Source organism: Microtus oregoni, unplaced genomic scaffold (assembly GCF_018167655.1).
Source record: "Microtus oregoni isolate MIOR12 unplaced genomic scaffold, Mior012 000005F_ref0000423, whole genome shotgun sequence".
Classification (NCBI taxonomy): Eukaryota; Metazoa; Chordata; class Mammalia; order Rodentia; family Cricetidae; genus Microtus; species Microtus oregoni.
Window position 1 is genome coordinate 6,250,283 of NW_024543064.1, and position 15,424 is coordinate 6,265,706.

The window sequence follows — 15,424 nt, forward strand, 5'->3', positions numbered from 1 at the left end:
AGAAATTTTATTTTTAAAATTCGGAATGGATCTAGGGCTTAGCAGTAGAACACCTGCCTGGCATTCAAGAGTCCATGAAGCTCTGGGTTCTATCTGCAGCACCACTGCAGGGAACACAGGTCCAGCAGCCCATTTAGCTAGAGAAGCAGGAGTCACAGCACATGAGGCCTTGGCTACCCATGCCCACATCTTGCAGTACACTGTACCTGACTGTCCTATTCCAGTTCAATGGTTCATACAAAAACAAAACATTGAAGGCAGAAAAAAAACCTGTTCTACAGGGCCAGTGAGACGGCTCAGCAGGTACAAGAACTTCCCGTGTAAGCCTGGCGAATTAACTTCAATGCCCAGAGCCCAAAATGGAGAGAAACAATTCCCGAAAGCTGTCCCTAATATCCAATGCCTTACTACACACATAAAACAAGTCAAAGTCTGATATTAAAATGACTATTAAGCTGGACATGTTTGATTTACTAATAGAAACATTGACACATCTTAAACTCAAGGACTGAAAGTGAACCATGGGCTAGGTGTGGTGGCACATGTTTATAATCCGATAACTTGGGAAGTTGAGACAGGAGATCACAACTTTGAAACCAGTATGAAGTATAGTGGAACCAGAGAGGGGGTTGCTGAAAACAGAACTCAGTCACAGAATGTTTGTCTAGAACATACCAGATTCTAGGATTCATCCCCAACACATGCGCGCGCGCGCGCACACACACACGCACACACACACACACACATGGAACCAAGTAAAATCATGTCCACTTAGGAACCAGTGCAGTAGTGCTATGGCCAGAGTTCACAGGAAGATGATCAATGACAGGCAAGCCTGTAAGACGACTCTTCTCTCCCTACACACCTGACAACAAACTGTTTTGCTGATCAGCTGGTGTCACTCTGCAAGGCAGATTTCAAGCGAGGCTGCTAGCTGCTCTCCACAAAGTAACGCCAGGGGAACCCCAGCCTTGCACAAAGTGCTTCAAAGCAATTTTGTAGTGCTCCCTGGAAATCCACAGGGGAACTCAGTGCCAGCGCTATTTTATTTGGCAAATGATTTTATTATAAGCCAGTATCAGAGTGAATCCATTTTCTTTCCAGGTTTTATGCTACTATTTAATGGACTGTCAGTACAATTTAGATTTCATCTATTTATACTCATTCAAGCCTGCCTCGTGATTGTACAGCAAATGGAACATATTTCTATTCAACAGAATTAATGACAGTTAATTGTAATCTGCAGTTCCCAATTTTGTAAAAGCAACTGTTTCATAGTTCAAAAAAAAAAATCAAACTACAAAATTCCCATACCAATTATTCTTTTATACTATTTTAAATGATTTATTTTTAAAATGATTCATTTATTTTTATGTGCACTGATGTTTTGCTTGCATGTATTTCTGTGTGACAGTGTCAGATCCCTGGAGCTGCAGTTAGACAGTTGTGAGCTACCATGTGGGTGCTGGGAATTGAACCTGGGTCCTCTGGAAGAGCAGATAATGCTCTTAACCACTGAGTCATCACTCTTACCCCTCTTTTGTACTTTTTAAGCACCTACATCGTAGTTCCTTATACAATAAATAAATAAAATATTCCATTCAATTTAATATTTGCCTCTAACATTCCACAACCTTAAATTATCTATAAATCAAAGGCAGAGAAATAGAGATCTTGGTGTCAGAACAGATAGACAGACACTATCATTACACTGTTTGAAGCTAGCAAAATTGAAAGTGAAATTTTTCTGCCTATCCTTTTGTCTACTACTGGGTAATTTTCTTATACATTTCAATTAATCACATGCCAAGATTAGATGAAACTGATTGGAAGTAGAGTATGTCACATAAATTTAGACATAAACAAAACACTTGGTTCAGATATCCACAAGTGCCTTTTCTTTCTTCCTTTCTTTATTTTCCATTTCTTTGGTTTTTGAGATAGGGTTCTCTGTGTAACAGCCCTAGATGTCCTAGAACTCACTCTGTAGACCAGGCTTGCCTCTAACTCACAAAAATCCTCCTGTCTCTGCCTCCGAGTACTGCGAATTAAAGGCATACACTACCACCGCCCAGCTCAAGGCCCTTTCTTGAGATTGGTCTTTCTCCTAAGCATCCTCACATCTGTGTGAAAGAAATGTATCAGATCAACATCCAGGATTTGCTGCCCACCAACATCAGAGAATGATGAAGTGTAATTCACAAAAAAGCAGAGGCGTGGTGGCACACACTTCCAACCCCAGTCCCCAAGAGGCAGAGGCAGGCAGATCTCTGTGAGACTGCGACTGGTCTACAGAGAAAGTTCCTATCAGCCAGGGTTACGTTCAAAGAAACTGTCACTCAAAAAGAAAGAAAAAGAAAAAAAAATAGGAACAAAAGAAAAGCACAGATGTTTCCCCTGGGCTGGCTGGAATCTCAGCAGCTGCACTATCAGCCCTGCCATGCTAGACCAGTGTTCCTGCTGCTGCTCCCAACAGAGGTGTCTAGCCTTCCTACCACACAAGCCTGACCAAATTCCAGGATGCAAGACTACAATCTGCTCTACCCACCACCTTCAGGCTGTGACAGTCTGCTGAAAGCCCATAGCTAACATGATGCTTTATTAAAACAACTGAATTTCTCCCCCAGAAAATGTGGGTGGAAAGTAAGAATTTTGCCTATCCTTATACCCTCCTCTATCATACTTCTTAAAAACAAAAACTGTTAACATCATACACAAAGACTGTATGTACTCTTATTTTATGATCTGATTATAAAGCTGCTATTGATAGCCCAGCCGACACTGAAATCATTCATGCTCTAAAGCCTACTATACTTGCAGTGGACTTCCATTTTAATCATTTGCTGTAATTTATATTAACTTCCAAGAGCAATGACATCTCTCCCCCAACTCTAAACCTCTCTCTTGTTCCCTTACAGCAATGCTGTTTCCACCTATATAGATGTGGTGTGGTTTTGTTGTTTCTGTTTTACTTTCTGAGCCGAGTACTATATACAGGCATTTAAGAGTAGTTTAAAAATTAGTCATTTGTACATAACTGAACAAATACTGAGCCCTCAGGTTTCCAATGAGTATCTTCCGCCCACCATGGATTTCAAGTATTCTGAAGTATATGAAGAAAATATTACATATAAACAACCTTCATTCTCAGTGTCCTTGGGATGTCACATGCAGTAACTTAGTTCTATAACATCCACAACATACTCAGGCTAAACTATAAGACTGCAGGGGCTATCTTATACGCTAATCTGTTATCTACATGACACTTTAATAATCTAAATTAGCGGTGCTGAAGAGATGGCTCAGTGGTTAAGAGCACTGACTGCTCTTCCAGAGGTCCTGAGTTCAATTCCCAGCAACCACATGATGGCTTAGAACCATCTTTAATGAGATCCGATGCCCACTTCTGGCATGCAGTCATATATATGCAGAAAGAGCATTGTATATGGAATAAATAAATAAATCTTTACAAAAAATCTAAATTAGCAGAATTTGAGAAAAGTCAAAGTAATGAAATATCTAAATGCTCTTGAATCCTAAGAGATTGGAGATTTCATTTACTGTTTGAGCCATTGAATGTTCTTGCAGCCTCCTCTCCTTGCCAAAACTATATTCAACACTCTTCAATGAAGGCGTGCAGCTGCTCAGGGCCAATACGACACTTAATGAGAGCTTTGCTTTGGCATGTTCTTTTTGTAATCTGAACCTCGGAAAAGCCATATTTTGAACATCTGCTAAAACAGAATAAATCTGAATTAAGAGAAAAATTTAAGATGTCTCCATTTTAAACAAAGCTTTAAAGCAGGTAACAGGCAAGTCTTATTAAGATTACATTTTTAGGGCTGGAGAGATGGCTCAGCGGTTAAGAGCATTGCCTGCTCTTCCAAAGGTCCTGAGTTCAATTCCCAGGAACCACATAGTGGCTCACAACCATCTGTAATAAAGTCTGGTGCCCTCTTCTGGCCTGCAGGCATACAAACCAATAGAATATTGTATACATAATAAATAAATATTTTTTAAAAAAAGATTACATTTTTAAAGCCCTGAACACTTGTGCTGTCTCATACCTCTAACACCAATCAATACTCAAGGCAGAGGCAGAAGAACTACTGTGAGTTCAAGGCTAGCCTATGCTATCTAGTGAATTCCAGGCCAGCCTGGAGTACAGTGTGAGGCCCTGACAAAAAAAAAAGGGGGGGAGGGGGGTAAACATTAGGAGCTGGAGAGATGGCTCAGTGCTGTGGAATAATCCTTCTGTATGTTGTGTTGCTCACATTGTTAATAAAAATCTGACTGGCCAATAGCAAGACAGGATTTTCGGGGCAGAGACCATGGGAAGAAGAAGGGCAAAATCAAGGGGTCATGAGGAGATACAAAAGAAGCAAGTGATGAACATGCTGGGCTAAAAAAGGGTACTACCAAGTGACAGAGTAGAGATAAAAAAAAATATATATAAGTTAAGTTGTAAGAACTATTTAGTTACAAGTCCAAGCTTCCAGGAAAGGATTTAAAATTAATACTAAGTCTCTGTGTGGTTACTGGGAAGTCTGCAGTCCTGACGAAAAACTCCACCTACAGGTCAGTGGTTGAGAGCACTGCCTGCTCTTCCAGAGGACCCAGTTTCAATTCCCAACACCCACACGGCAGCTCACAACTGTAACTCCTGTTCCAGGGGATTCAACACCCCCACACAGACATAGATGCAGGCAAAACACCAATGTACATAAAATCCAATGAAAGTAAACATTAAAACTGAATATAAGAAGTCAGTAACAAACAGAATCCATAACCTTGAGAACAATTACACTCTTCCTGTAAGGGCTGAAAAATGGGATGACAGAAACAGTAATAATGTAGCTCAGCTGGTAGAGCGCTTGTCTCCCAGGTAGAAAGCCCTGAGGATGATCCCCAGCACCACATAAAACCTAATGTGGTGGGGCACGCCAGTAATCCCAGCACTCAGGACGCAGAGGAGGTTCAGAAGTTCAGTCTTCCTCAGCTACAGAAAGAGTTCAAAGGCCAGCCTGGGCTACAGGAAACTGTCTCAGAATAAAGAAAAAGAAATTAAAGTGTTTTCCTTGACAAGTTTACAATTTAATATAGGAACCAGAAATGGGAAAAACTAGTTATGTCCTAGTAATTCAGCCGTTCTTGTTTTTAGACTCTGCAGCACGCTGCTGCTGAACCCCGAAGCTCATTCTTCTCTTCCCTCAATAACAAGGATGTGGTGCTTAGCTGGGTATAGGGCCCTTCCCTGTCCCCACATAGCTAGGCTGCTCATAAGGCTAAGCTCAGGCCACAGGCTATAAACTGACCTATATATTGTAATAATTTCTGGGAAGAGAGTCTTGGAAAGGGGAGTCTACTCTTCCATCCTTCCAAGGAGCTTGAAAGTCAATATATAAGGGGGAATCTCAGATGCCACAGAGAACTGCAGCCACACAGTAGAGTAACTAAAGACACAACTAACTGACAACTTCTGAGAGAAAATCCAGTCTCTTCAGTGCTTTACTCAAATATTTTTAAATTGCTATTAAGTAGGACACAATGTTTAAATTACAGTAATGTACAGTAACCAGAACACTGATTTTGGGAAAACACCCTCAACTTTTTAAGTTTAAGAGAAATCTAGAAACATATGATTCTCCTAGAAAGGACATTTAAAAAAAAAGATAGAACACTGGCTGGGCGGTAGTGCATACCTTTAACACCAGCACTCAGGAGGCAGAGGCAGGTGGATCTCTGTGAGTTCAAAGTCAGCCTGGTCTACAAAGAGAGTTCCAGGACTGGCTCCATAGCCATAGCTACTGGCGAGAAACCCTGTCTTGAAAAACCAAAATAGGGAAAAGGGGGGACAGGGAGCAGTCAAATGGAAAAAAGTTCAAATTGACTATAATCCAGCTACTCAGGAGCTGAAGGGAAGGCCTGGGTACTATAGTGATGTAGGATTCCCCTCTGTATGCTATGAATATGTTTTATTGCCACTGGTTAATAAAGAAGCTGCTTTGGCCTATGGCAGGGCAGAATATAGCTAACTGGGAAATCCAAGCAGAGACAGAGGAGGAAAGAAAGCACAGTCAGAGAGATGTCATGGAGCTGCCAATGGAAGAGGCCAGAACCTTACCAGTAAGCCACACTTGTGTCAATACACAGATTAATAAAAATGGGCTAATATAAGGTGCAAGAACTCTCTAGGAATATGCCTGAACTATCAGTCAAACAATGTTGTAATTGATATAGTTTCTATATAATTGTTCCGGTCTAGGAGGCAGGGAAACAAATATGTAGTCTCTGCCCACACTATAGGAATACCTCTCTCCTAAAATTAAAAGAAAATTGCAATCAGAATTTTAATGAAGGAAAAATCAAATATGGTGGCTCAAAGGCTGATAAGGGAGGGTTCCCATGAACTTAAGCCCATTCAGGACTACAGAATAAGACCCTGACTCAAAACTGAGAATAAAATAAAATGTAAAAAAACTATTATGTATTGAGTTGCTTATCATAATACAAGAAAACAGTTGTATAATACACATACTTTCTAGTTGATTCATTAAGAAATTTTACTCTGCCTACTGAGCCAGCTACCATACTGCATTACTGAAAAGTTAGTCCTTGAAATGGCGATTAAATAGAGAAAGGTGGAGATTTAAGGGGAATTTAAATGTAGGGTGAAATGAACAGTTATGGAAGATCTATCATATATAACCTATATTATGCTAATTAGATTGAGAATACTTTCAATTATGAAATGATAAAGATATATATAAAGAGTAGGTTTTTAATATACATGAAATGATATACTTAGTGAAGTGACTTCAGATGGCTAATAATTTTCATGTATTTAAAACTTTCACTCAGAAGAGCCAAGTAACTAACTTAATTTCAATGGTTTTCTGATAGTAAAACTGTCTACTAAAAAAATTAATTTCTTAAAAATCCACTAGAAAATTTATATTAAAATGTAGAAAAGAAGTAGAAACAGCCTTTTAAAAAAATGTTTCCAGCACTTAGGATATTAGCTATCTCCAAGGCAAAATTTATTCACAAAAGCATTTGTTATGGAATATTTAAATCCTCAAAAAATTAATAAACAGTCCTTGTCCATGTACATTTTAAGAAACTCAACAAACATAACCCTATTCCAGATAGCATTTTTAATTTTGTAAAGTCTAATGTTCTCAGCTAGTAGAGCTGTCAGAATAAGGGGAAGACAGTATCTAGAGAGAAGACAAACACATGGGTCAACACCAAACTCCAGCCAATCTCTCTCAAGAGCAGAGCCAAATCCCAGCATTTCAATTTAAATTACATTCCAACTCAAATGCCATCAGGCCACTTCATATAAAAACTGTTTCCTATGAAAAAGATTTTTTTTTCTTACAAAACTGAGAGTGTATGAGACATTAAACAAGTATTCCAGCAATTTCCTCAGCTACCACAAAGCAGGGCATAAATGTATGATTACAATAAAGGGAGCATTTAACAATTAATTGAGCCAGCAAAAGCTGAACCTCTAGAGCTTAGGGGTTCAAACAGTTGTTCACTAAGCAAAGGGGCAGAAGATTAGACATAACAAGAGATCTCAGTCCAATTAGACTCTAGGTAAATTCAATCTCATTCTACTACAATTGGGTGCTGTCTGTTACAAACCAGGCACAGTACCTGTAGGGCCCATCTGCTGCTTTTTTTTAAAACTCTTTTTGTATTATAGTTCACTTCGAATGGCCAGCAAGGACATTGGAGCAATGGCGAGCTGCTCTTGCAGAGGACCCAGGTTTGCTCCCAGCACTCACTTGACAGCTCACAGCTATCTGTAAGCCCCAGTTCCAGGTGATCTGACTACACTCACCTAGTACAAGTACATACATGCAGGCAAAACACTCATACCCAGAAAATTAAAAGTAAACATAAACCTTTAAAAAAAACAAAACCAAGTTTCAAGACAGGAAATGATACCTTTCTGCCCTCTTTAAAAAAAAAAAAATCCATCTCTGTAGCTTTCCCTCTTAAACAGTGGAAATTCCAGCATGCTGCAGGTGGAGTCCAGCGATCATAAGCTTGAAGGGAGCCCAGTGAGCCTAGGCCATATGGGGACAGGGTCCATTTTGTTCTGCTTGGGCTCAGCTGAAATCCTATTCAGCTACATGCAAATAACAAACACACTGAAATACATATGTTGATCCTTTTTGGCTCAAAACTTAATACAAATTTAAATCACCTAAAAATTTCATCAAATAAACTGACACTGATTCAGTCCCTCAGTATGGGACCCCGAGATTCTTCATTTACAGACCAGTACTTTTAAAGAACTGAGCAACTGAGAAGAAGCAGTCACCTGACTCAATGATCTTTCCTTTATGAAATCAAAAGGACAGCTAGTTTCAAATTTCCCAGCATTTCTCCTTCTAATTCTAGTAACTTTAAATGGCAGTTTTTCTTATTTCATTTACCGTCATAGATAAAAGTCATCATTTTTATCTGATGAATATTCTTTTACATAAGCAGGATTTAAAAAACTTCCCAATACACACTAAACGAAATAATGTGAAATTTCAGTAGAAATAGAAGAAATAAAAGTTAATTAAAGTGGTCTACAACTCAACATACATTATAATGTGATTAAGAATAGGAAATAATCCAGGCAATGGTGGCACACAACTTTAATCCCAACACTCTGGTGGATCACTGTGAGTTCAAGGTCAGCCTGGTCTACAAGAGTCAGTTCCAGGACAGGCACCACAGCTACACAGAGAAACCCTGTCTCCAAAACCAAAAGTAGGGCCAGTAAAACAGATAAGCAGGTTTTAAAATCACTTGCTGTTTAAGTCTGAAAACTTGAGGTTTAGATCCCTGGGACCATGGACATACAATGTGACACATGAGCCTCCTCCAATACTAACAATAATAATAAATTAAAAAAAACAAAATAAACAAATGGATATTTCCCAATAAATATAAAGACACAGCTACAAGATGAAGCAGTCACCTGACCTGGATCACTAAACACAGGTTTCCCTAACTACAAAGCTCTTCCTGACCTCCAGTACCACAGAAGGTGGGTTTAAAACCAGGGAATTGCGTGTGCAATGAGTTAGGATGGTGGAATGGGTCATGTCCAATACACATGGCGTCCTTACAAAAGAGAGGAGTTTGGAACGACACCAAAACATGCAGGCTAGAATGGCAAGTGAAAACAAGATTTATGCAGTCATAACACAGAAGTCAGAATAGAGGCTTAGAATAGTTCCTTCATGAGAACATGGCCCTGTCAAGCTCACCAATCTTGAGAGGCCAAGGCATCCCTGTTGTTTAAATCATTCAGTGCTTTGCTTAACTACCATTGTCTCCTCATGGTCTCTCCCAAGGAGGAGTAAGGTAAAATCTACAGTAGAGTGAGGTGTTACTTGCAATCCCAGCAGCAGGTGGGGGGTGGGGTGGTGGAAAGCAGCATAAGGTCATCACTGGTACTAAACATATAAAAGGACAAGTGTGATAAAATTTCAAAGAGTGGACAAATTCATGAAAGCACCACCAACAAAACAAAGCAAGGTCAGAAGCCTGGGGGCTCCTCTCATGCTAATTCCTGTACCATGCCTATAACCCACCTTGCTCCTGATTATTGGACCTCTTCTGAAATGCTGCATCAAAAGGAATCATACACTATTATACTTTTGTATTCATTCAACTTCCTAAAGTTTTGTGGGTTTTTTTTTTTTACTGTTTGGTTTGTTTCTGGTGTTTGTTTTGTTTTTGGAGACAAGGCTTCTCTGAGTATCCCTGACTCTCCTGGAACTTGCTCAGTAGACCAAGCTGACTTTGAACACAGAGATCTGCTGGCCTCTGCCTTCCAAGTGCTGGAATTAAAGAGGTGCGCCACCACCCTGTTTTTTTTAAAGACTATTTATACTCCCCTTTTATTCAAATGGACACCCAGAATTCCTTTGCCTCATTTGGATTATTTCCAGTTTAATTCCATTTGTATGCACAGAAATTACTTGTCTCTGTTGTGGGATATGTTGATTGCACTGACACTCCCGAGACTGCCAATAATGTTCCCTTCAATCAGAGCAGAGCTAGCTGCTAGCTGATCAGAATTAGTCAGCTTTGGAGGACTCCGGACCCCGGATACATAGAAAGACATGGGAAGTAGTAGGGAAGAGCTTAGAAAGATGCTCAGCTTCTTTTGGCTAGAGGAAGGGAAGAGAGGTAGTCACTGCTTCTTCGCCACTTCTCCAATCATTCAGGTTCTTACCCCATATCTTACTCCTGAGTTTTTATTCATAAAAGAATAATTAGAGAAATGCTTCACATCTCAATTCTAAAATACAAGTAAAACAAAATTATTACTGAGTAAGTTTTAGAAGGAATACACACACCAAATATCTATTAAGGAAATGTGACAAGCCTGGAAATGCAAAGTCAATGCCACTGAGCTAACGAAAGACTAAGGACTAGGGTAAGCCTGTAGTGTCCCATGAACAAAAGTGACATGGGCAGTGGTATTAACCAGAGTTCACTGTGCTCCTTAAGACAGAGCAAAGGCAAAATAAGCTCTATAGAGAGCAAGACACAGACTCAGATCCTGACAAGTTCTAAGTGACACCCTGAGTAGAAAACTGGCTCTTGGGACCAGGGGCACAGCAGCCTCTCCTCAAAGGACCACTGCAGAACTCACTCTTTTGCCGGTTGGTTGTCTTGAGACAGGGTCTCACTATGTAGCCCTGGCTAAACTGGAACTCACAGAGATTCACCAGCCTATGTTTCCCAAGTGCTAGGATTAAAGGCGTGTGCCACCACCACCTGGCTATAGGGCTCTTTCCTTATACCACTTGATATATACCTAAATTCAGATTTTTCCATTATTACAATCAATTAAAAGATCTGTCCAAAACTACCAATCCCTGGAAGACCTCTCTTGTAACATTCTCTAAAGGTCCTAAATGTCTGAGAGTCAACTAAGGAGCCAGACACTATGCCTATATTTCCAATGCTCGGGAAGTGAAGACAAGAGGATCAAGAATCATTCTCAGCCACATAGAAATGATTCAAAGTCAGGCTGGACCACATAAGACTGTATTCAAAAATAAGAAAGGAGAAAAGGATAGACATGTATAGCACACACCCCATGACCCAGTTGCTCAAGAGATTGAGGCAGGATAGTCACAAGTTCAAGTCTTGCTGAGGGACTCAATAGGGACCCGGATTTGAAACTACAGTTTTAAAAAGGAGACAACACAGAACAGACACAGAAACATCAAGACACCAGGAAGAAATGAAAAGAGACACCTGGCAGGAGCCAGGTGTGTGTGTGGGCGGGGGGGGGGGGGGGGAGATATGAATGTCCATCTTGGAATCTAGTCATAGAAAACTACTTTTGACTTTTCAATTTTTAAAACGAATTTGAAGAATGGTCAATATTTAACAAACCTCCAATTCAGAAGTTATTTGGGAAAGGCAACCAAGTCATTTAGCTTTAAATATTAGCCTCTAGACCACTCAACAGGAAGCACTCAGCAGATCAAAGGCAGGCACTTTACCAAAGGGTGCCCAGTAGAGCACAAATCACAGCATCTCCAAATCATTCAAGTACACTAGTCAGCTCTGTGCCTTAACTAATTCTGCATCTGTGACTCCAACCACAAATCAGAAATAATTAAAAACAGGGTATGGTGGTCCAGCACACACTTTAATCCCAGCACCCGGGAGGGCAGAGGCAGGTGAATCTCTGAGTTCGAGGCCAGCCTGGTCTATAGATCAAGTTCCAGGACACCCAGGGCTACACAGAGAAGCTGTCTTGAAAAATAAAAATAAAGAACAAAGAAAACCACTAGAGAAAAAGAACTGTGTCAGTCATTATACACTAACAGCACAAAGACAGGACAGCATTTCTATCACACTAAGAATCTGGAGTGACCTACCAATGACTGCAGAGTATGAGATGGTATGCACAGGTCACACGTGACACTACAGATTTTTATACAAGAGACTGGAGGGTCTGGGGACACAGATCAGTAGTAGAACGCTTGCTTAGTATGCGTGAGACCTTGTGCCGAATCTTCAGCACTGTGCAAAAAAAGAGAAGGACAGGTGACCTGTGCATCCACAGATGTAGGCACTTGTGGGAGGGGTATAAACAAGAGCTGCCAAAGTACTTTAGAAGAGCCAGCCGTTTTGTAAAGGAGCCTAAACAATCTCCTCCCACATTTCTTTGAGAGTATCAAGGAGAACTTTCCATCAAGCTGTAAAGGTGGCCACCATTTGGCAAACACATTTCCTCAACGTTAGCATCCTCAGGGAGGTGGCAGCACAGATTATCATAGTCCATCAACAGCAGAGACAGAGGAGCTGTTCAATGTCAGAGGTTTTGTTGGCTATAGGACTTCTCAGAGTTAACAAATTACCCACCTCTCAAGAGATGACAGTCTGAGCAGCATTCCCCATTAGCACCTGACTCCTAACATACTGGAATGTCCCTAGTGACACAAAAGGGAGATTCCATATTATATGTGATGCAGCAGAGCAGGGCTGGCATCTGGCACTGCACAATGCAGCTGGCAATGACTCCAACACTGCATTCCCATCACCACACTACACTGCTGTTTCCAGAGATGGAGAACAATACACCTTCTATGTGAGCTATAATCAACACATGTTAATGCTTTCCCATAATTTACAATGGCATAGGCAGCCCGGCACCAGGAGGCACATCTGTAGTCCCCACTTCCAGGAGAAGACAAGAGATCACAGGTTTAAGACTACTGGGCTGGCGACAGAGAACTTTCCAGGTCAGCCTATGCTTACCAGACCCTATATCTAAAACAAAATGGTAATGGTCGGGAAGACTGGGCAATGAGACATCACTGTAGTCCAGTACTGAATCAAAGAGAAGCATGCACAGCACTGGAATCTGCATGGGAAGAATGCTCTGGCAGAATTTCAAGTCCTCTAAGTGCCCCGTCATGGACAATTTCATATTGTACACCCCTCTACTCAACTGTCAACCAAGGAAAGTATAGAGTACAGGTGTAAACATAAGTTTGTCTAATACTAATTATTTTCTGAAAATCCCAAACCAACTCCTATATGGCTCCCCAAAATGTGGAACTTTATACAAATGAATTCAGAAACTCAGTTCTTCTCAGTGAAATGACTGTGCTAGGTTAATGACAGTGTATCCTTTAGTCATAGTGTTGGAAAAACTTCAAACAGGGTAAGACTCCAGTGTACTGATTATACCTCCCATGAAATTTTTGTCATGGATTAACAGTGCAAATAATTCAAATAAAATGATCAGTGATAGTTTTATTCGCTTCTGTAAGGGGAGGGGTGTGCCTCTCTAGTTGGTTGGCAGGTTTCTCAAAAGACCAGTCAAATTCACAGTGATTCACCCAATGAGTGCTGGTACCTGTGGATTCTGCATTTCTTCAAAGCCTCTCATCTCCACACTGGGTCTGGTTCCCTCAGACCCTTCAGTGCACTGACGACCAGACAATATCCACTGCAAGGGATACCGAACACATGCAATTCATTGCTGTCACTGACTGGTTAAGTCACTCACTGCTTTGGTAAAGGTTTACCTGGGAGTGAGAAATCTTGCTCTGAAAGCCACTTAAAAGAATCTTTTTCTAGCCCGGCGGTGGTAGAGCATGCCTTTAGTCCCAGAACTTGGTAGGCAGAGACCATTACTCCCTTGCTATGCGTTTCAAAGCATAGCTGAGTCACAGGACAGCCAGGCTAAGTAGTAAGACCGTGTCTCAAAACTCAAAAATCCAAAAACCTCTCCAGTTGCTGGTCAATTCTACTTCAACAGAGATGTCCTATTCCCCAGAATCATAAGGTTTACCTGTCTCTGCTATGCATGTATTCCTTCTGCAAGCCTAATTTATAGCTGAAGATGAATAAAAAACAAAGCAAAAAACTGAGTGAGCCAGCAAACATCACAAGGAAGCAAGGTCATCAAAAATGCACAACCAGACAGGGCCAGGAAGACACAAGCACAAAGCTGACAAACAGACTCCAAGTCTTCCTAGACAATAAAGGAAGCCGAGACCATTACTTTCCCCAGCCCTGTGCAGACGACAATGCTCTCTTACCTCCTGGTCTGTAGACGACGTCATCCTCGGTGATGTAAGATGTTATCTCCCCAGTGTCTGTCCTTTCATACCGGGACTTTTTCTTGGGTGGTTTCTTCTTGTTCTTCTTCGTGGACTCCTCCGTGGTGGCGCTGTTGTCATTGTCTTCATCCTCGCTATGATCGCTCTCAGCATAGTTTTTGGCTCCTCCTTCCAAAGTACAGCTCCTTCGAGGCCTGGCATTCTCACTCTCTCTTGCTTTGTCTCTTTTCTCTCTCTCTCGGTCCCGATCCCGGTCCCGATCCTTCTCTTTGTCTTTGTCTTTGTCTTTGTCAGCTGTCATGATTCGCCACGTGCCTTCTTCTGTCCTCTCACGGCTAGGCCTCCGTGAAAGGTAGACAGTAAGCCTGGGCTTCAGTCTTCTGAATTTCTCACTCAATTCCAGGGAAAATCCAACCACTCCAACAACCCCAACGGTTCAAAAATGCTAGGAGAGAGAAAAGAAAGAGAGGGTGTCAAATTGGTTTTTCTTTGAAGCTTAAATGCTTCCTCTTATTTCCTTCCTAAAATAACATGCTGCTTTATTTAAAAACTGGAGATGGGCAAGGTAGTGGTGGGGCACACCTGTAATCCCGGCACTCAGGAGGCAGAGGCAGGTGAATCTCTGTGAGTTCCAGGCCAGCCTGGTCTATAGAGTGAGTTCTAGGATAGGACACACAAAAATACCCTGCCCAAAAAAAAAAAACGGAGCTGGAGAGAAAGCTCAGCAGTTAGGAGCACTTGCTGCTCGGCCAGAGGACCAGAACTTGGTTCCAGTTCATTTCCAGGGCATCCAATGCTCCCTTCTGGTCTCCAAAAGCACTGAATGAATGTGGTGTATAAACAAAGATTAAGAAAATGCTGCTAGACCTAAAATAAAAACAAGTCTTTTTTTCATTTATTTATCTACTATTATATGTTTATCTGTGCCTGCATGAGTTTAAGTGCATCACACATGAAGGAATCCACAGTGATAAGAAGAGGGTATTGAGTCCCCAGGAACTGGAGTTATAGGCAGTTGTGAGCTGCCATTAAATCGTTTTTTTCCCCAAAGAAAACACTATTCATACTTCCAATATAAAAACATCTTACATGCCATCATGGAAAAGCAAAACCACAGAAATACAATTTCACACACATGCACGCACGCGTGCGCGCGCACACACACACACAAGTCGTGCCAGCTCAATGGTGGGCATAAACTAAACTTATTGTACACTCATTGTTTTTATCTTTTTTAAGGAAAAAGTATAGTATAACTCAGTTGGCAACATATAATGGGAAGAACTGTAAAAAATTAACTTCAACCC

The 15,424-nt window shown here is 41.0% G+C and overlaps 1 protein-coding gene across 10 annotated transcripts in view; it reads right to left on the reverse strand.

Moving 5' to 3' along the window:
• The window catches only part of LOC121447913 (arginine-glutamic acid dipeptide repeats protein), a 372,377-nt gene that overhangs the window by 230,457 nt on the left and 126,496 nt on the right, over positions 1 to 15,424 (reverse strand). For all 10 annotated transcript variants that reach the window (XM_041651205.1, XM_041651199.1, XM_041651198.1 and 7 more), the window contains exon 2: positions 14,097 to 14,562. In XM_041651205.1, the coding sequence (XP_041507139.1) occupies positions 14,097 to 14,418 (322 nt within the window). In that variant the 5' untranslated portion in view covers positions 14,419 to 14,562. The remainder of the gene's footprint in view (positions 1 to 14,096; positions 14,563 to 15,424) is intronic.